The following is a 22918-nucleotide window of genomic DNA, read 5'->3' on the forward strand; positions in this document are numbered from 1 at the left end:
GCTCCGAGCCTCATTATTATTTCAGCCCTCGCCAATCAGAGCCATTTACCGGGAGCCAGGATTTCAATTAGTCTGGTTCTAATCATCAGTAATTAAGCCAGATGACCTTTACACCAGATCCCTCCTGTCGGCCAGTCAGTCACTGGAGCTGTGTCTTTAAAGAGCCGGGGGGTGGGGGGGGGGGGGGACTTCAGGACACATGACTGACACAAGTGGAGTGTGTGTGTGTGAGCTGCCGCCCTGCGTGGGCGCATACGTGTGTGTCTGAGTGTGTGTACTCTGCAACTGACATTTCGACTGACAGTCTATCAGGGACTATTAGCCGCTCCCAGGTGGCCTCTTATTCATCCACAACACAATGACTCCTCAGAGGAACAGAAAGAGGCTAATCACTACATAAAGACGGACTGTCTCAGATTGAGGACAGGTGTGTGTGTGTGTGTATGCGCGTGCTCGCTTGAGCGGTTAAGTTCTCGATGAGGAAAGAGACGGACGATGGGCGCGCTAAAACTTAACGCAAGAGAGGACAGGAGCGTCGAACGCGAAGAGGAGCAGCACACAGATGTGAACGCAGAGGAATGAGCACTCCCGCCTGCGTTCGCGTTTTAAATAGACGCACAGACACGCGCGCAGACAGACAACCATGAGAGAGAGAGAGAGAGAGAGAGACGGGGAGAAAGAAATTCGGGATGGATGAAGCAGAACAGCACAGAAGATGCAAAGTGTTCTGATGTGAATAATTTAGAGGTTGCTGTGCAGTGGACCTGAGAGAGAGAGAGAGAGAGAGAGAGAGAGAGAGAGAGAGACTGAATGTAAGTAAAAGAGAAGAGAGGGGTAAGAAGAAGGAAGGGACTTGTGGAAAACAGGAGAGCAACTAAAGAGGAGTTATACCACTCGGAGAGGAGAAGAGGGGTACAGAAAGTGAGGGGATGGAAGAACAACAGGCTCCATGTCCTTTTCCCCATGAGCATCTCTCCGGCAGAGGCAGGTGATGTGATTATACACACTTGAGCAACTTTGCTCACTAAGACACTCCTGAGCTCCGAACTACTGGTGCATAATGTTCTCCTAATGGACTCCACTAACACAAACATCGCCATCTGCATTGATGGACTCGCACCAGCAATAGATCATCAGCTGCAGTGGATCCAGGAAAGCACATGTACACTGCATATATATATATATATACTGTATATATATATATATATATATATATATATATATATATAAAAATCACATCTTTAACAATTAAAATCACAAAAACATTACATTGTGATTTTAAAACCGGCTCAACGACAGAGTAAACTTGCAATATTTTAAACAGCAAAAGTAGTCCGATTTAATTTTGTGGGAAGGACATGTGTAAATGATTGTATTGTTTTTTTTTTTGTGTAAATGGTTGTTGATTCAAAACATAAAAAACGGTTTTGCATGTTGCCGATTTAAAAGAAAGGCTTCCTGGTTGCAAATTAATATAGGATTGATTGGAAGAATGATACAATTTGTTTATTCTTAGCACTAATAACAGCATTTAGGTCACTGTCTCTTTGAAAACGGCTTGCTGTATTCAGCCAAGTTTAATAAATGAAGTAAAAGGAGATTTTGGTGCTGCAAAATCTGCTTTTTAATAAAAAGACAATGGATAGATGTGGTCCTAGCTACTAGAAAATTAGAGAGAAAGCAAAAAAACCCAACAAAAACAGTTATTATAAGAAAAATACTTTTGTGTTGCCGGTAACATTTTCCAAGGCCAGCACTTTCCATTTTCCAGTAATTTTTGCAACTAACCTAAAATAAAAAGTCTCCATCTGCATCAACCACCAATCTTAAAATGCAGTCAGGGGCCGCTCACAAAACCAGTGCAGGGGGCCCCATATGGCCCCCCGGCTGCCCTTTGGACTCCTCTGATTTTCCTAAACGAAATCCAGCACAACGAACCGTTTGGAGAAGTCATCTAGTCAGCACTCAGATGCCAGCTGTGCGTAACTTAATCGGAGCATAAATCCAGCAGTACTGCTAACCTCCAAAGACATGACTATCAAGCTAACCCGAAAGACAGACAAGCATTTAATTAGAGAAGTGATCTCTGGAGGAGCTGCAGAGATTCACTGTTCTGATTCAGGGATCTCAGGTGAATCTATCGAACGGGACAACTTTCAGTTGTGAGCTACTCAAATCTGGCCTTTGTGGAGGAGGGGCAAGGAGAAAGCAATTAATCAAAGAGAGACATTGTATTAAGACAACTGAGTAAACAGTTGAAATTCACGAGTTACTTAATGGTAGCCACTATTTGCCAAACCACTTTATTTTCCTTGGGTCACATTGACAGGCACCACGTTGCCAAAATTAATCAAACTCCAATCCTTCCGAGTCATAGTTGTCACTGGAACTGATTTTATTTTAACCCGATTAACCCTTTACGCCAAGGAGGAAACACTAACAAGAATTCATCCTCATGCTGCAGTACTCATTATTCTTTGAAGCCCAGGTTTATGAAGAAAAAAAAAAAGACCCTAACATCTGGGCAGGCGAAGAAGAGGATGCGGGGTGTTGAGGAAGAGGGGATTCTCTGAGTACCACGATCACAGCCCACGTGTAAAACCGTGCACATGCGTCAACACTGACCTCGTAAGACACTGAGTCGAGTGTTAGCAGTGAGCTCTCCTGCCGAGTTGGAGGCGTGACATTCGTAGATCGCCTCGTCCCTGGGGGTCCTCAGCGGCTGGATCCTCAGGACGGAACCGGACCCATCGTCAAACTCTATTACCTGTTAATGAAGAAACACGATGATATCATAAGAGAATATGCTTTAGTTTAATACATTTTCATCTCTAAAGCTATACGTGGACTATTCCCGCCTTTTTCATCCTCCTCCGTGTCCCTTAAACAGTCCAGCCGCAGACTTTATGTCCTTTAGCGCTCTGTCTGATCAGAACTTGGAAATTAAAGCATTTTCTTACTCTGTCACCCCAACTTGGACCCCAGCAGGATCTGAAAATATCCACATCAATTCCTCTCGGACTATTTTCTTTTTGTTTTGTGAAAAACGGAGAAACTCTCTAATGAAACCTGCCCTTGTTTTTAGGTCATATTTTATTAGCTTATTCAATTTGAATTGAACGTTTTAATATTTGTATTGTTACCATTATGCTTTACTCTTATATGCATTATTTTCAAAGAATTTTCTACAAAAAATGTTAATAAATAAATAAAACTCTTAAGACCTTCTCATGGTCATCATTTATGAAGAAAAGTACATTAAAATAGATCCTAGGAGCCATTAATCATCCCCTGCACTGAAGTCTCTTACTGGGGCAGAAAGGCAAGGAAATTACTCTTCCATATTCATCGTGCTCTCGGATATGCAATAACTTTGGATTCTTTAATAAATATTAGATGGTGCATTACAACTGCTATTGCATAAGTTTAATACACCCGTGCAATTGATCTGGATTTCGAAATTCTGGGAAACTTTCCACCGACTGAAATCCAATAATGACAAATCCCACAACAGGTCCTGCCCGACAGCGCGGCAGCGAGGACCGTGCAGGAGCCCGAGCTCATAAACTTTTGGATTAAAAACAAAAGTCCTGCTCGAGCGATGCGATCGCAAAAAGGAAGAGGGATTTGAACCCAAACCTGCGAGGAGACCCGACGTATTGAAGAGGAAAAGCATCCTGGGCTCAGGGTGACACTGGCGGAGCATGTTGGAGGGCTGATTCCCCATATGCGCCGTCTGAGAGCGACGCGGTGTGTGTGTGTGTGTGTGGGGGGGGGGGGGGGGCCAAAGGTTGAAAGCCTTCGGGAATCTAATAAGGCTGAGCGTCTGAGAATCTCATAGACTGTAGCCCAAGGCATCATCTGACTTATAAAAGAGCTGAAGCACATGGCATTTCACACACCTGTGCAACCTTTGAAGCTCAAAAGAGTCAATCAGTTTACTTGTTTTTCTGCATTTACGCTTCAAAGTACACCGTTTACGTAACCATGAAAGACAGATCTCTCAGCTCTCAATGCCAAGTCAGCGATCGCTGCTAGAAATACTCCACAAATAAGACCTTTTATATGAGCGGCTACAATGATTTACCACTTTACCAAAAGCTCCTGCCATAGATAAGCGAGCCAAGTTACGCCTTAACGTATTCACCTTAAAGCTACCATCCAGAGTTTTCTTTTCTTTTCTTTTACTAAGACGTACAGTGACGGCAAAAGCGCAGCTGGGTGCTGAATTATGAATCACCAGGATGTGATAAAGTACACAGTTTGAAAAAAAGCGCACGGAGAGAAGAAAAAAAAAAACCTGTTAAATCTGCTTTTGGTTGGATGACATCCCAAGAGGCATAAGAGCCGCTAGCTCTGGTGAACATTGTGGGGGACTGATTTCGACACTGATTCTGAAGAGTAAAAGGTTGAATTTGAGCTGGAAGGGGTTCAACCTTCCTATCTGAGTTAGAGTTTGACCCCCACGCTGTGGTGGATGTTGCCATGGATGGTGAAACTGAGGAAAAGAGTGATGACGGTGATGAAACTTCAGACGATTAAATGGAAACGAACAAAAAAAACAAACAAAAAAAAACTGTTTGAATGCTTCAGCTGTGTAGGATTTAAACTCACAATTTCCTGCTTGTACGGTGTTATTTACCAGTACAGTGGCATTACATGAACTCTTTCAGCTTTATCTTACCAAAACAACTTCTGACTGCTGAGAGATGGGAGTTTTTTTTTCCCTCCCTTGTGTCTGCTGCGGACCAGAAATATGGCCACAAGATACGCTGATCTACAGACACAGGCCTGGAGGGGCTGAGTGGTGGGACTGGGCTTGGGCTGCATCGTTCTCATTGGCGCTCATTTTCATAGTGGCATTTCTGCAGGAAATGCTGTTGAGACCTAATGGTAATCTATTCAATATGGATTTGATAATAACTTTTCTTGAATTGATCACTGAAGATCTTTGATAATGAACCATTTCCTTGAATTTTATAAACTTCTTCCGTGTCGTTCTCTACTCGATGTTTTGCTGCAGCCGCAGAGAACGTCAACAAACACCTTCGGAGGAGGAATTTTATTGAAAACACTCAAACAAAGAAGAAAAAAAACAACAAAGAAAATTGAAAATGGATGTACTCAAAAAACTGTTTGCCTTATGTGACGTCCCCCGATGCGCGTGTGCTGTTTATTTTACCTTATTTAATGATTTACAGAAAAAAAACATACAAAAACATGTCGCTATATGTGTGGCAAACTATATCTAAAGTGAGTTTGACTGATTTTATACAAGATTTTGTGCAGTAGCTTTAAAATAAGCTTCTGGGTTTTCAAAGCTTTAATGTTCAGTATCACACGAAGCAACAACAACAAAAACTGTGGCTCCTCATAGATGAAAGGAGAGGCTTATTCACTTTCTTGCTGAGAGTTAGAGGAGATGGATATGTCTCCCATGCCCGTCCATTAATCCATTAATTATGAAGCTACAGCCCGGATATGGTCAGCTCAACCTGTAATAAAGTCTCCTGTAAACAACAATCCGATCAATGAGCTCCTGTTGTGAGCTCTGTTATGAGATAATAAGCTGTACCCATTGCTTTGCAGCACTACTAGAAGTCACAGCAGCAGTCAGGTGTTTAAATGCGCAGCGTCGTACCTCAAACCTCTGGTTGCTGACTTTTTTGCCTTTCTTATTCCAGACGATCTTGGGCTGCGGGTCCCCGGCCGCCTGGCACACGAAGGAAGCCACGCCCCCCTGCACTCCTGTTTGGTCCTCTGGGGTTCGTGTGAATCTGGGCGGAGCTGTCAGGGAAAGACATTTTTCAAAAGTCTACATCACGTTTCAACATCACAAAAACGTCTCAACCGTGTGTGAAAAAAAGCTTCACATTTCATGGGTTTTACAGCTGCTAAAATGACCTTAAAAGTCCTTTCAAGTCTTTTTACTCAGAAACTTCCAGGATGATAGTGCCGGCTGTAGGAAAACGGTGTGCGCTCTATTTTAAGTGACAGCTTTCCAGTTTAGCTAATTCATTTTCTTTTTTAACTAGTAAATAACAGTCCAGGTAGGATGAAACCTTAAATCCACTGATTGGTCCACCAAAGTAGAAGTAAGGACAGTAAGGATGATTTCAGTTTTCAGAAATAATACGTAACATAGTTACATCCTTTTATGGTCAGTCAGAATTTATTACTCCCACAACACATTTTCAACCTAAAATGTAAAAGTACCACTTAAAAATAGTCAAACACACTACTAATGAACTGTGAGTGATTTAAAAGAAGATAATTCAATACCAAAATGAAAAAAAATATTTTTGTTTATAGCACTCCACTGTTTTTTTTTACCCTCATAATATCTGCAACAGACCTGGAGTTGCCAACAAAATCCCCTTAATGTATCATGGGTTCTAGAAATAAAGTTGATAGATAACATTATTATAACCCAATGATCAATATGTCATATCGTTTTAGCTGCAGCAGGAATAATTGTTGTTTTTCTGTTTTTAATAAAAAGCAATTGAAATAGAAGGCTTGATATTAGGAAAAGATGAAACTGTTATATTGTTGTTATGACTTATTTTAAAATAAAAAAACTACTTTTTCCTCACTTATCTCTTTCTTTCCCATTGTCGTCATGTCTCCACCACTCACCATCAGATTTAGCATCACAGTCAGTACAATCTATATAATCTATGGGTATGAAAGGGAGTCAGAGCCCATGCCACTGGCCCAGCATATTACTGCCATGCTCAATACAAATGCAGGGGACCTAAATATATGTAACAGCATATCCAGTCTTTGCTTTAAACTAGACCTTTGAACCATTTCGCGACACTGCACTTCGACGACACTGTTATGGCGCCTGCCATTCAATGTACTCCGCGGCTCTAAACTCGATCATCTTTTTTGCTTCCTTTTTATATTTCATGCAGTGAGACTAATGCAAAATAGTCTGTCAAATGTTCACGCTGCCCCACACATAGTTTCAACCGAAATCTATGTTTATATGTTCATTATTACCTCTATTATAGGAATCAGCAAAAAAAAAGACCTTTTTATTTACTTGTGTCTCTTAATGCACTTAGGATCCAGATCTTGAATGAGAATAATGTAATCACATCACACCACACACTGTATGTGAAATCTAAATGCTTAAAAAAACAAAAACAAAAAAAAAACACCACTATAATAATCTCTCAGCAACCCAGTTTATTTTCTGTGTGTTACACTACTTGGAACACACCTACAGTGCATCTCCCAGTTTAGGCACGCATGTGGGTGGCATCGAGTCTGTGTGTGTGTGTGTGTGTGTGTCTCTTCCTCCCCGTACGTGTGCGCACGCTGCCATCGTGTTTTCCCTCTGCCCCTGTATCGCCAAAGAAGCTTAATATTTCTGTGCCATAAAGGATTTATGAAGACTTACTTCTGACATGACCACTAAAGCCCGCGTTCCGGGGGACGCCAACAATATCATAACCCCAGCCTCCGCTGGATTGTGACATCACAACATCAAAAAGATTCAGCCCGTCAGTCACGGCGCGTCACCACCAGCTCGCCTAATGGCATTCCAGCCAAACCAGAAAATCCCTACTTAAGGGCTTACCGCCAAGCACCCTGACAAAGGGAGAGAAATTGCTTTTTGCTGTTTAAAAGGAGGGAGGGGGGGGGGAAAAAAGAGAGAGAAAAGCTAAGCTGTTCAGAGAGGGGGAGAAAGAAGAAGAAAAAAAAAAGGGAAATAGTGAGGAGAGATTAAGAGAAAAGCAAAGAGCGACCGGAGAAGAACAGACGAGGAAGGAGGGAGAAAAAACGAGCAGGAAAGGAGGAGACGCAGAAGGGGAAGCAGATGTGACGCCAAACAATAAGAGAAAAGCAACCAATTAACTGTAAACTTAAGTGCTTCACAGACCGAGTACCACCTCACATGCAGCTTTATGAGCGTTTACAGAAAAACGAAAAAAAAACAAAAAAAAAAAAAAAACCCTCAGCACCTGGATTCAACGGCGTAATTGCACAAGGCCTGCCGTTTTACATTCAAATAAACGAACAACTGAGAGCGCCCGAGAAGAAAAGATCTGCGAGAAAAGGGAAATTCATAAAAAAAAAAAATGCACTGGGGTTTCCGGCAGAAATTATCCAAAGAAAAAAAAACTAACTCGAGAAGGGAACAAAAGTGCTCTGACAGGTTAAGTCGCATTCAGTGCTATTCCGTCATCTGCGTATCAAAAAGATTACATTTTCAGAAGAACTTACAAGAAGCAATTATCGTCATACAAGCAATCAGCAGAGGATCTTTTCAGGCAATAGCAGTAATTAACCGGGGTGGAACGAGCTCTGGTGACATAAAACACCACAATATTTCTTGTCAAAGTGTCAAAATGCTGTTAAGTCGCTTGCTTTGCTCCAAGCTGGTATCAAGAGCCACATATATTGTGCTGTGACTGCTTTAAGCTTGACATTCTTTGCCTAGACTCTTACTCTGAAATAAGGAAGGAAGAAGCTCCTCTGTGGTGCTGACAGAGTCAACTGCTAAGGAGATGCTAGTGGAGCTGCCCAGCAACACTTGGTTGCATTAGCGCTGAAAACGCCTCGGCTATTTTCTAAGCGTCGTCTGGCTCCGGCTGCTGTTCGCCTCAGAGCCTTTAGCTTTGGGGGCAAAGCTAAAGGCTGTTTCAGGGTTCCTAAGTAGCTCCGAGCTGCATTTGATCATCTCTGCTTCAGCATCTGAAAGACTTCATTATTGAGTTGCCCTGTTTTGTAGAGTAAACTAAAAGAAGACTTCTTGTCGAGCTCGCTGAAAAACCTGTTAAAAAAGACATCGATGAAGCTGCCACTTTTACAGGGTTTTTTAAACTCTGGCAGCATAATAGGTACTCCATAGAATAATAAACAATGACAGAGGCTAGTTTGCTAATAAACGGTTATAAAATACCAAGATTGGCCGTTAGCTGACTCGGGCGGTTCTAGACCAAATTTACCAGGGGGGCCAAGGTGGGGCCAGTGTTTTTTCACAGGGGCACAGAACAAAAAAATTTAAAAACAATAAAATGGTTAACTGTGTAACTATGTAATGATATTAAGTGAGCCACTTGTGGCTCTGGAACTGCAGGTTTCAGACACCTGATCTAGCAGTTGAAAACTTTGCCCCCTGCTCAATATGGCTAAAGCTAAACGTGAAACATCTTAAGTTTTTAGAGTAAAGCTGTATAGGTAAAAACTAATATTGGTCAAAGTGACCAATCAGTTATGGTTTCTTTGCCATTGCAAATAATTATGAGAAGTTTATTTAACATCATGCTTTTAGTACAGGGGCCATAACAGGGGCCAGGGCCATTTCTACAGGGGCATGGGCCCCTGTTGGCCCCTGTCTAGAACCGCCCCTGAGCTGACTACATTAGCAGCTAACGCTAGCAGTTACTTCACTGTTTTTTAATTAGTCTGGACTACCAAAAAGGCTAGCCAAGACGGGCTCTATTATGCTGAACCATCTGGAGGACCTACTCAACTTCTTGTTGATTTTTCTACCTGAATTATTGAGAGGCGTCAGGATAGTCTGGACTATATTTGATCTCCTGGAGTTCAAAATCTAAAACACTTGGACATGGTGTGCTGACAGAGGAAAACATCTTAAGGTTGCAGAACAGTGACTCAGGTGGACTGGAGCTGAAGACTCCAGGATATATTATATTAAATATTTATTTGTGAAAACAAGAAATTGCAAATTTTTAGTTTTACCTAAAATACATACCTAAAATCTACCCTCGTTCTCGTAAATATAAAGGCGTATAATGTCTGTCGGCGTGAGCTGGGTGTGCTGTTAGATCCCTATTTGCAAGCACACTAAAACACTATTCATGCTCCTTTATTTACCACTTTCTAAAATTATTTTTTCTTTTGTACATCGGTATTTCTACCTTGCACTTTTCACTTATGTTCAAGGAAGCTTCCAAGGGAATATCATTTTAACGTTTCTGACCCTTCTCAGGCTACTTTTCTGCCTGCTAGCAGTCTGCAAATTAACAGGTAAGGATGTATATGTGGTTTTGTTCGAGGCCGTAATCTGTGTGTTTGCCCCTCCACACCAACTTCTCACGCAGGCCGTTACAGTGTGAGAGGGTGCGTGCTGCAAGAGAGACATGGGAAGGCTGAGGGGAAAGAAAAAGAATGAGGAGTGTGGGGGGGGGGGGGGGATCTCTCTCTTAATCCTCTTACTAATCTCTCCCCCACAAAACAAATGAAAAGTGTAAAGCCAGCAGAGCCATGCTAACAGGCTTGCTAGATCTTCCAATTGCTTTTTTTTTATATATTTTTTTATTATCTCACCCGTTTTTCTTTATCTACCCAGCCTCTTCATACATCTCCCGTTTCACTCTCGAAGGTTCCCTCCGTCTTACACTTATCTCCGTTCCTCACTCTTAATTCTCTGAATAACTTCTTCCTGCTGCTTTGCAGCTGCTCCCCATCGCTGCTTCTTTACTCCTCCTCCTCCTTGTTTCTCGATCCCCATCTCCTCCTTCCATCTCTGGGGTGTTACATAAGTCTTCCTGTCACATTGACTGACTTTATAAAGCGAGTGTGGGGTGGGTGTGGGGGGGGTTGTGGTGGAGACAAGGGGTTCAACCGTATGCTCCACAGTTTGCCTAACTTGGTTCTTCTTATCTTTAATGTCTCTCCTTGTCTCCATTTATCACCCTTCCTGCTTTTTCTTCTTTTAAATGACCCCCCCCCCCTCTCTCCCCCCGGTGCCTTATCTCCGGGTTGATCCCTTCTCCTTCTGCTTTTCTCATTTTTCTTTCTTCATTGCGTCTGGATGTTCTCCCTCTTTAGTCTTTTGCTTGTGATCATCACAGACTTTTTATTTTTTTTCAGATTGCGGTGCTTGGCAGGATTAAGCACTGGGCAAATAGATATTTGGGCCAATGGACAAACAGGCTAGAGATAAAAGAAATGAACAAAAAAATAAGCCCTTTCTAATAGTTCTTGTTTTTTTTTTTTTTTTACAGAAATCTAAGTCAAACTACAAATGTTTAAACACATTACATGCAAGTTACACTTTAAAGTGTCTCGTCTTTTTTCTTGCAGTTGCTTAAAGGCGTGGTCCAAAGAGAAATTCTGATGCACTTGTGCATTTTCAGCATTTTTCTTCTCAACAGATGGCGAGGATTACACGTTCAGCTCTCTCCACTCAACTTTTGAGTTATAGCTAAACGCGATCCGCGAATGTTCAGAGGGCAAAAGACCATCTTCACCGGTTTCCCCCACATTCTTCCAAAAGCAGGGAAGCAATGAAACCCAATCGAATGGTAACGGAGCGATGGAGGCTAAACGCAGAAGGACTGTTGAAAACAAACAGCAAAATCAGAGGAAGCTAATGGCGGCGCAGGGGGACTACCGGGACATGCTGCCGCTGCCAGATGGCTTCCTAACCGAGAGGGACGCTCAAGAGAAGTCAAGTTTGTAAGAGCAGATGCGAGTGGAAACCCTCGGGGAGGAAGATTCACGTACATAATGTGTCAAGATTCTGTGCATCTTAGGATGTTTTTTTTTTTTTAATTGGTAAAACAAAAAAACTGTAAAAAAAAAACTAAGATGGCCTAGAAACACTGGGGAACCATGGTAGGACAGGGTTCTGTATTATAGACAACACAAATGAATCTTTCATTTAGTCAGAAAACAGCTGCACAGCTCTTCCTCTGCTTTGGCCCAAACTGTTGGATCCCCTGATACGCGTCTCCTCGCCACGTGTCTCGTTATTTTATTTATGAGGTAAGACGTTCTATCTGGTGATGTGGTGAGTGATTTTACCTTTGCTATAAAAATCAATAAAAGTTTGCCCGTGCATGCTCTCAGTACTGTGTTTGTGTTTGATGGCTATAAAACTATTTAGAGCGCGGCGTCTTTGTGCATCTGCTTATGCGTTTATTTATTCATAACCGGGAACGAGATGTTTTAACAAAATGAATGTGAAAACGAATGAAGACGAAAACGATTGTCTCCCTGGTTTGCTGAGGAACGCACGGGGCGCGTTGTTCTGTTTCTCCCTGTGCCGCATGAGCGCCCGGTAATTATTCGTCATGAAGCTTTCATTCATCCCCGCTAAAATAGTCCATCCTGTGAGCGGGTGAGAAATTTCACCTTCCTTAATAAGGAAGCGTGATCTGCGAATGTGGGACTGTATTTGTGTTTTATTCTTGTATAGTTATTTCGATTTCTTATTTGGTTTAGTTCATGAATGTCTTTATCTAAACCAAAGTGATTGGTAATATTCCAAGTAGCAAAGTGAAAACAGAAATGAAATAGTCTAACAGTTTCATTGAACCCTGCAGAGATTTGAGACACCCAGCGCCAGATGCAGCAAAGCAGCCCCAGAACAGAACTAAGCCTCTACGTTTAACAGCAGGGACAGTGTTCTTTTCTACATATTCTTTATTCTGTGAACAATGGAGCTGATGTGCCTTGCCAAAAAGCTCCAGTTTTGTCCCATCTGTCCGAAGAACATTCTCCCAGATGTTTTGTGGCTTCACAATATGCACTGTGGCAAATTCCAGTCTTGCTTTTTAAGATTTGCTTTCAGCAGTGGTGTCTCCCATGAAGTCCTTGGAGGTCACCTTTAATTTAGTTGCAGTTTGTTCTGGGCTCTTTGGTCGCCATTCCAATGAACTTCCTCTTTAATTTGTCGTCCATTGTCCTCCTCCTGACACATCCAGGGAGGTTGGCTACAGTTCTGTGGACCTTAAACATCTGAATAATATGCAGCTGTAATCACAGGAACATGAAGCTGCTTGGAGGTGGTCTTACAGCCTTTACCTTATATGTGCTTGTCTATCTAATTATCCTTCTAATCTCCTGAGACAACTCTCTCCTTGGCTTCCTGTGATCCATGTTCAGCATGGTCCACACCACGACACCAAACAGTACAGTGACGACCTGTAACCCTTTAAATAGACAGATATTTTAAAATATAACATGCCCTGTCTGGTGGTGTAGCATTAAGAAGCTTAATGTTGAATAGGAATGTTGACTGGTTACAAGGTTGAGGACGTCTGTAATGCTAATTAGCATTACGGCTCAGTTTAACATGTCGCTATGGTTACAAATTATTTTAATCTTTCCTAAGGGTGCCATCATTTTTGTCCAGGCCTGTTTCATCACCTTATTTTTTTAATGATTCATTTGAACCACAATCCAAAAGCAACGTCTGATTTTCATGGGTTAATTTTAAGTAATTTTTTCTTTTATTTATTATCACTTTTGTCCATTTCAAGTTCTTCTTTCAGGGACCGTTGTGGGATTTTCTTTGACTAACAGGGATGTACCAACAATTTTGTCCATGACTGTATGATTATCATTTAAGTACAGATAAGAATGTTTGTCCTATAGGGATGTTTTGACCACAGTGGATCTCTCTTCAAGCCAAGGCACTGAAAAAAAACAACAACATTAAGTAGTGTGATTTGCAGTGTGTTAGGTGAGCGATGTTGTCGCTTCAACGGCCAGATACATTTTCATGAAAAAAATGAGCCATCGTGCTCTGGCTGATGCTCGAGTGGATGCGTGAGTGTTTCCTGGATCCTACAGCTAACAGGTTAGTTTAAAATTGCCCTCTGGTTTGTGTGTGAGTAGTATGATTGACTGTGTGTATCAACACGCCGGCCTTGTGATGAACCGGCGACCGGTCGAGAGAGTTTACCGCCTCTCACTCATTAGCTCCTGGGACAGGCTCCAAATACGTGCAGCAAGCCAGCAAACGAGCAAAATACAAATGTCCTTTTTTTTTTCCCCCCTCCACAAGAAATATGTATGCTCAGTGATCTGAACTCCTTCCTTCAGATCCTTCAAAGTCCTCTACAAGCTGTTACAAATAACCATCCTGTACGCCTTATCGTATGTGCCCTCAATCACTGACTGGAGCTGGATGTGATGCGAAACAGCGTCAAGCGGACAGGCCTATCCAAACAAATCAAATCCGACAAAAAAGCAGCGGCAGCAGCCTGAGCCGCGGCTGTTTGTGTGGTACAACGAGAGAAGCTCAGAGAAACTCGTTTATTGATCAAATCTAGCAGAACATAATCTTTTATGCTTCTGAATTTTTGTTTGAACGTGTTTTCAACGGGGTTCGACTTTTCAAAAGTCTACATGTGCACGCGCCGGAGGCTTTGACGACAGCTACGCATTTAGATGCTGTAGCACGCAGCTTCTAATGAGCGTTTAGTAAAGGATTCCCCCGAACAAGGACTGAATTAGGTCCCTGTGATGAGCTCAGGAATGAGGCCAATAGGGGACTAAACCACGAGTTGTTAGTGTGAAGAATGAGTGGGCAGCTGGCCAGGGCCATAACTTAAAACACATTAACTTCAAACCGACACATTAAGAGCAAATGATCAGCCGTTCGCTTTCGGGGCTGGTAATGAAATTGGCTTGCTGGGCTCAATAAACACAAGGGCCTATCATCCCTCTGCAGAAAACACGAGTGTTAATTGAAAAAGAAACATTTGGCAAAATGGCCTATACTGACAGAAAATGTAATCATGCGCAAATAAATGGGGGGGTAATATTTGACGAGAGGGTCTATTAAAGTAAGGCATTATTCGAGTTTCTGAAAGATTAGTCATTCGCCTGAGCTGAAACCAAACCAATGAGCGATTTTATTCAAGCCCCTCTTTTACTTAAAAGGTGCCTCTGAGCGCCTTTGTCATCTCGCCTTCTGGCTGCGTCCATAACCGTCGTCGTTTTTCTGGACGCCCTCCAGTAGATCTATGACACTGTAACACCGTGACATCATCACCATGACGTTACGCCGATGTTACAGCCCAAGATAAAAAAATTGTCTTTTATTGCCTATAGTTATGCGTGTCCAATTAGGGTTGCTCGTAATCACCCACGGCGGCCTCGGGGTCTGGCTAGTGCCGAGTTAATCAGGGTTAATTTGCTAGAAACACATGGGGAGGAATTAATCAAACAGGATCCTCTTTTATGCACAGGTCATTAGAAAACACATGGGCGACCCACTGGCTATACAGCTTTACTGGGTCAGATCTGGCTTCCCATGAAGGCGAACAGAGGCTTTCTCATGGCCGGTCCCAGTGCATTAGTTCCACGCCAGTGCTCAGCAACGCCGGAGCTAAGCTAAGGCTATCCAGGCCTCTTCACAGACGAGTGCGCCTGTTTAGCTAATGCTAAGTAAAGGTGATCACATTCTGTTTCTCACACATGGGTGCACAGCTATGCTATAGCCGCTGATAGCTTTTTGGACCCTCGGTGCAGAGTCGGAGAAGCTCAGGCGGCAGAAATAGTCAGCGTTCGCGTTCGTTGACAGAGACTGCGCCCACGGTTTGAGAAGGACAGGGAGGGTACCCTGACGGGTAAACGTTTTTAAATTGCGTGTGAAATGGTGACGGGATCGGATGCTTGCTTGACTGTTTTAGAGGTGACCCAGTTCTGTCACCTTCGGTGGAAACATATTTGCGCCGTTGCATGGTCGATTAAGATTGTTTGCACTTTCAAAGCATTTGCACAACACAATGATCCAGCCTCATGCACGCCCAAATGGGTTCCCAAACGAGCTCGCTCATGTCCTGTAATGCTCTGTAATGTTCCCTTTTTCAGCGCCATCTTTGTCAGGTGGCCTTCAAAGACTCATACACTGTCTTGAAAAGCCTGGAATGGGATATTAGGGGTTTTCAGGTCCGGTATAAATATGGAAAAAGGAAATAAGAGTTTGAATCATATTTGTATTTGCAAATTGTATTTCCTATGCCATTCTCCTACCTGTCTTACCTTTCTTTCTTTGAATCCTTGTTTCCTCAAGTTTTAATTCCTTTTGTTCTATCTCCTTTAACTTTCCCTTCTCTTGTTTATCTCATTATGTTCCTACTTCCTTGTCTCTGTTCTTTTCTCCATCCATTCCTTGCATTCTTCCTACTTATCCTAATTTCTTTCTATCCTTGTGTACTACTCCCTCCTGCCATTTCTTCCCTTCCTCTTTTACTGCTTTCTTTCCTTTCTTTCTTTCCTTGTCCTTCTCTTCTTTCCTTCCCTGTGTCTTTCTGTCCTCCCATCCTTCCTAAGGATTTTTCCATGTTGCTCATTTTAGCTCATCAAGCAGGTTAGCTCTGGATCCCTTGTAAAACCACATGAAGACACCACGAAGGTCTGTTGAAAGGCATACCCGTGTTTTTTTTAAATATATTTATTAACTTCACACTGGAAGTCTGCCAGTCTAGGAATTGCTTCTGATTTGCCACAGAAGACAAATCGAGTTAAAAGCACTTTTCACATCAGGCTATACTTTGCAGAACAGCCGACTAAATCATCCCAAACTGCCTACTGTTTTGTCACTTGTGTCCTTTAGTGTTGGTTTCAACTATTTGCATTGATTTTATGTGAACAGATGACATGTCTGGGTACTTTTGCAATTCTTTTCTACATTAGCTTGTGTTTCATCCGTCTGCACTCTACACAGATATTGCACAGAGGTGTTTTACCCCCTGTAGAAACACAGGGGATGGTAAAATAGCAAAGTATAGATCGGACCATTTTGTGCCAGCCCATGAGTCCCAGACTTTGTTGCAAAGAAGTACATCCTACATGTCGGGCTACAGCATGTGTGCTGAAAACGTGACAAACTCATATTGTCTAAAGCTGGCTCTAAACGGTGAAAGAGAAAAACTGAAAAATCTTTCTCTAATCACTGAACACTCAATACTAAAAACATGTTTGTGATACGGTCCTAATGTTTCTTTACATTAGTGCTCTTAATCAGAAATGGTAACCGATTACATTTGGTATCTACATGTGAAAACCAGCCAAAAGGGTTTGATTGGTGTGACTCAAGTCCAAAATTATGTCTAACTTTTGTTCCGTTTGTCCTTGGTAGTCAGACCTTCTGACCTCCTAGTCGAAGATTTCTAAAGTCCTAAAGTCGGATTTACTGGTCGGAAAGTCGGTGCAACAGGACCATAGCCGACCTCCGCATTCATGATGGCTGCTACTTGCAGCAACATACATCGTCCTTTAACGATGATACACTGGGACCTCCACGCTGTGGGACGGATACGATATTCTGAACAACAAAATCTATAACCCTAAAATGTTTCTTCCATTAAAGAGCTCGGTGTTTAAAGAAAGCATATCTTCCAATGTGTTTAAACAAGGCATTAGGGATTTTGGTTGAGTAATGTATGATAATCTTGACAGGAATATTAACCATAGAAGCGCTGGCATCCTCTAATCTCTTAACTCCGGCAGAAATCATCAAGGCCGTCCATCGTACCTTGAGCTGAGTTGGTTTGACATTTTGTGCTGAGGTTCCAGCTTTGTCTTTACTTCATCTGTGACTCAAGCAATATCAAACAATCATACAGAGACAATACAATCTATCCAAGAAAATGACCTGATTCTTTTTTCATGCCCCCCGAGCGGATTCCCAGGTCAGAAACCTCTAATCTCTTACTTAAGCCCATCCCCGTGAATCCTCACTTTACCCCATCCATCAGCATCAAGAGACCATAGAGCTTACATAACTCTAGATGCTTATCTGGGTCTAATCTCATCAGAACTAAGCATTACACATGCTTTCCTGCATGTACATATAAAAACAGACAAGTATACATGGTTTCACACAGGCGCAGAACGCTACGCACAAACTAATGTCCCATTTAGCAACTCTGCACATAAGTTCATCACACACTAGTATTGCATCAGAAAATGTTGATGGAAATGGCAAAATTACTTCTTCAATTCTCCATCGATGAAAAAGCTATTGCCAACATTTTGTACGCTCGTTTCAAGTGGTTTTTGTCTTTTCCGAACAAGAATTCATGCTCAAAACGGGAGCTGGAAACACATTTGCCGTAGCGAACATTTACCACACATGACTGATCAGCTTTTTCCACTGTCAGCGTTTTTCTGGATATTCCCTAACAAAAACCAGACTGCATTTCTTTCGATACATCTCTGGACATTATATAACATCGCCAATAGGCTACTAGTCGACATGACAGAACAATTACAACTTGCCCGATAGCAACAACTTCTACTTGCTGTTTATTACATCTATAGTTAACATCAACTTTTGACCAAGTTACACTTTGCGTAGCCTAGTTAATTCGCTCCCAACCAGTAGATGGAAACACACATAATTTGCAATTTATCTTTTATTTTTTTTGCATCATTCTTAAAGTTCGCTCAAAATTCACACGACACTTGGATGGAAATAAAGCTAATGTTAGCCAGAGCTCATAGAAAACCAGACTTATGACAACTCTGGAGGAGCCTCAGAGGTCCACAGCTCAGGTGGGACAATCTGTTATCAAGGCAACCCTCAGTACACTTTTTCCGGTAAGAGTTTCAAAAACAAAGCCTACGTTGAAAGACTAACACACTGTGGTGGGAAACAAACACTGCACACCCATCTCAACACACCACCCCCATGGTTAAACATGGTGGCAGCATCGTGCTGAGGGAATACGCATCAACTGCAGGAACAGTAAAGCTGATCAGAATCGATGGCAAGCTAAATACAGGGTAATCCTGGAGGACTCTGTAAAACCATGTATCAGTTTGGATCCAAATCACTATCACACGCTCTAGTTTGTGTTGGTCTATCACATGAAATCCTCCCCAAAAACATGAACCTCGTGGTTGTAAAGAGATAAAATATATATATAAAAAAATGAAAGGGATTCTTTTTTATCCCCAAGTACTTTTGTAAGGCCCTGTCTGAGTCCTAGCCAGATGAGATTCCAGTCAACTTAAAGGCAATTCAAAAAAGCTGGCAAATGGCTGAATGTTGACAGGTCAATCAGTCGCCATGTGAGCAGGTTTTATGAGTCATGCTTATTGCTCACGTATAAAATAAGAATTTTATCTCAGCAACAATGGGGGAAAAAAAAAAAAGCTGCTTCTGCATTTTGTTTTCTCCCTGAATTGGATATACACAGCGTTTAGGACACTATGATGTGATGCAAGCTGAAGGTAAACAGTTTCACATTACCAAGAGCTTCCTCAGTCTGATTCGCAAACCACTCTTTCCTACGTTCAAAACAGCCTGCTTACTCGAGCCCGGGGTTGCGATTCAACCGTGCGCTCTCCTCCTCTCTTTATATCTTGGATACGTTGCACCACACATACAGAAGGGCTTGTATCCGACGCAGAATTACTCTTACATTCAGGCTGCATGCAAGGCAGGGCGAGCTGATTCTAGGGCAAACAAGGGTCAGTGGAAAACCACCATCTTATTGCAATTGCCCCCCCCCCATCCCCATCTGACAGAATGATGTGAGAAAGAGACGCTGTTTCTTGCACTGGCTGTTTCACGGCGTACACGGAGCAGTGGCCTAGTTTGCAGCCGGATCTAGGCATTACTCTTAATCCCCCAGATATATGACATAAGCACGCACGCGCAGATAGCCGCTCAGAGAACCAAAAAACAAGGTGGTGGGGGAGAAGGTAGCAGAATGAGAAGAGGAACTGGAGGGAAAAAAAACAACAACAACAACGCACGGCTGGGCACTGAGCTTTGATTTGTTTTGTTATGCTTTTATTTGTATTACCATGAACCTATGATAAAGTCATGCACTTTTTTCCAACTATGCACAGTGGACCCTGCTTCACCAGCCTGCATCCTACATCCCTCAGATGGTGTGCTGTATGTTTGTTCCAAGTGTCCAAAGCAGCTTCTTTTGTTGCCTAACCTGTAATTAGGGATAAGCCAATCAATCGGAATTGGAATCGACCAATTTTTCCCTGACCGCCTCTAATCGGTGAGCGTCAGCTCTCGCCTGTTTGTTAAACCTTTCAGAAATAAAGACGCTGTCATGCCGTTTCCTATTTAGTCCAATATGCTGGCATCTTGAGAAACCGGTTACACAGGCCTAGACGTGACGAGAAGAAAAGGACTTTGTAAAACATCAAGTGTTGTATCAGATCCCGGTCGGCTTGATTTTAAGCAGAAAAAGGGCTGAGTTTGAAACAGAGAGTTTGCCGTTTTAAAACCTCCTAAACTGGCATTTAAAGCAATGAGGTTTTTTTTTCTGTAACTTCAACCAGCACATTTGGCAATAAAACGAAAATCACTATTTTTTCAGAAATTGAAGGCTTTTCTCTATTTTTCCCTTTTGTACACTATCTATGTAACTATGTATGTATGTATGTATGTATGTATGTATGTATGTATGTATGTATGTATGTATGTATGTATGTATCTATCTATCTATCTATCTATCTATCTATCTATCTATCTATCTATCTATCTATCTATCTATCTATCTATCTATCTATCTATCTATCTATCTATCTATCTATCTATCTATCTATCTATCTACATGCCGTCTTACGATGAGAGACTAAAACATCGGTGCACTGACTTGCCTCCGTTACAATTTTTGACATTCAAATAACGGATTTCCTTCCAATGATAATAAGAGACACTGAACGCCGTACATGCAAAGGGATAAAGGTGGAAAAAAAAGGAACAGCTTTCCTCTCCTTTCTCCCCCTCAAGCCCTGCATTCCTTCCATCGCAGCAGATTACATCGATAGGAAGAGAAACGGCAGAAAGTTAGCAAGAGAAGAGTAACAGAGTGTGAGGGTGGGGGGTGGGGGGGGGGGGGAGAGAAAAGGAAATGTATACATAGAAAAGAAACACTATGAATCCTTTCCACCCTTTTGCGGGTCTATGATGCTCTCCTGGAGCTGAGAGAGGAGGCCCGGGAGCATCATTGTTTTGATGGATGACTAGGCCTTTGTCGCCTGACCCTGAAACATCCACGTAGGACAAGAGGGGAGGAGGTTGAAAGCAAAACAAGATAGGCTTGAAAGTGTGCTTTCACCAGGGCTCCGTGAGGCTTTAAAACATTCCAGCAGTGAAATTGCTGCCCGAAGCCTATACTTGTGTGTCAGTTTGGGTGCTTTTACAGGGTGGTGATGATATGTGATCAGCACCGCACAGCCGCCAGCTCCGAGCTACGCTGCACTTTCCTTTCGGGCAAACAAATCCTCCTGCGAAGGCGACATGTTCGATCAGCTCGTTTTACGCTTACCGAAGGAGCTATTATGAATTCAAATTTTCAAAAGCAGATGCACAAAAGGGCTCCGCTGGTCGCCTCCTCTCTTTTCAGAAACCCTGCTCCATGGTTCAGCCAATCTTTTTGTTTTTATGACTTCTTTGTCTTTGTATCTGTCAACTTCAGTCTCTTCTATTTATACAGAACAACTGTAAATATATCAAATAGACATTGGTCGACTAGTTGGGCTATTCAGCAGTTCAACACAAGAGTGGCAGGACTAGAAACCTCCTCCCCCCCCCCCCCATCAGACCAGTTATGTGCAGCACTCAGGTCACTCTGCACCGCCACTGGGTGTCTAATATAAAGCACTTTAAAAGAAATGTTGGGACAAGCCTTCCTTTTTAGCTGCTTTGAAGCCAGAACTTTTTAAGAAAATTTATAGAAACATGCATACCCACTGTGCAGCTCTCATTGTGTTTTTAAAAATGTCTGCAACACTTTTGTTTAATTTTTTTTTTTTATCAAGGTGCTCTAAAATACATCTGTACATTCATCGTTTGTTGTAGAGTTACATCTGTGTAGAAATCTCTTCTTCAATAGAACTAAATAAACAGTTTGTTATTAAAGCCGCCACAGTGTCAAATGGCCGCCATGTTGGCTTTCAACTTAAATTTTCCTACCAGGAGTCTGATTTGACAGTTTTTCCAACTTGGGAACACTAAAACTTTGACTTCCCGGTAGAAAAGCACAGGAACCTAAAACCAGACCAGTCAAACTGTCCTTTAACGATGATACACTGGGAGCAATATGTCAGAAGCTTCTACAATACATTTACATTTCTTTGAATTGTTGCCTTACTGGCCAGTGGTGAGGATATCACAGCCAAGCTGATTTATAAAGTGAAATAAATCTGATGAAAATCAACAAGAGGGATCATATTTCTCCTATTTTAGCTTCCCTTCATTGGCTTTCTGTTAAATCAAGAATAGAATTTAAAATTCTCCTTCTAACGTATAAAGCCCTTAATAATCAAGCTCCATCATATATCAGAGCTCTGATTACCCCGTATGTTCCTAACAGAGCACTTTGCTCTCAGACTGCAGGTCTGCTGGTGGTTCCTAGAGTCTCTAAAAGTAGAATGGGAGGCAGATCCTTTAGCTATCAGGCTCCTCTCCTGTGGAACCAACTCCCAGTTTTGGTCCGTGAGGCAGACACCCTGTCTACTTTTAAGACTAATCTTAAAACTTTCCTTTTTGACAAAGCTTATAACTAGAGTGGCTCATGTTACCCTGAGCTACCTTTATAGTTGTGCTGTGATAGGCCTAGGCTGCTGGACGACATCAGGGTCTAATTTTCTCACTCTATAGAGTTCTACTGTTCTTCAATTATGCATTATGTGTTGTCATTTCAGCCTTTAACTTTTTGTTCTCCCTCTTTTTGTCTTCATAGTAGGTACACCTGGTCTGGCGTTCTGTTATATGTGACATCATCCAGAGAAGACGGCTCATCCGCTATTACCATCTAATGTAGAACAGATTACTAGATCAATGTGTGCTTCTGTGCTTTTTTGTCTCTCTTGTTGTGTCTCTTTTCTGTCTTCTGTAACCCCAGTCGGTTGAGGCAGATGACTGTCATATTGAGCCCGGTTCTGCCGGAGGTTTTCCCTTCCCGTTAATGGGGAGTTTTTCTTCCCACTGTCGCTTCATGCTTGCTCAGTATGAGGGATTGCAGCAAAGCCATGTACAATGCAGATGACTCTTCCAGTGGCTCTACGCTTCCCCAGGAGTGAATGCTGCTTGTCGGGACTTTGATGCAATCAACTGGTTTCCTTATATAGGACATTTTTGACCAATCTCTATAATATGACCCAATCTGTATAATATGATTGAACTTCACTTTGTAAAGTGCCTTGAGATGACATGTTT

The 22918-nt window shown here is 42.2% G+C and overlaps 1 protein-coding gene across 1 annotated transcript in view; it reads right to left on the reverse strand.

Annotated features, from left to right (window-relative positions):
* Positions 1–22918, reverse strand: part of ptprdb (protein tyrosine phosphatase receptor type Db) — a gene marked incomplete in the record, with an annotated part of 229714 nt that overhangs the window by 41703 nt on the left and 165093 nt on the right. Inside the window, 2 exon segments of the mRNA XM_036136866.1 lie at positions 2626–2767; positions 5642–5787. Coding sequence (XP_035992759.1) covers positions 2626–2767; positions 5642–5787 — 288 coding nt within the window.

Source organism: Fundulus heteroclitus, chromosome 5, assembly GCF_011125445.2.
Source record: "Fundulus heteroclitus isolate FHET01 chromosome 5, MU-UCD_Fhet_4.1, whole genome shotgun sequence".
In the NCBI taxonomy this organism is placed as follows: domain Eukaryota; kingdom Metazoa; phylum Chordata; class Actinopteri; order Cyprinodontiformes; family Fundulidae; genus Fundulus; species Fundulus heteroclitus.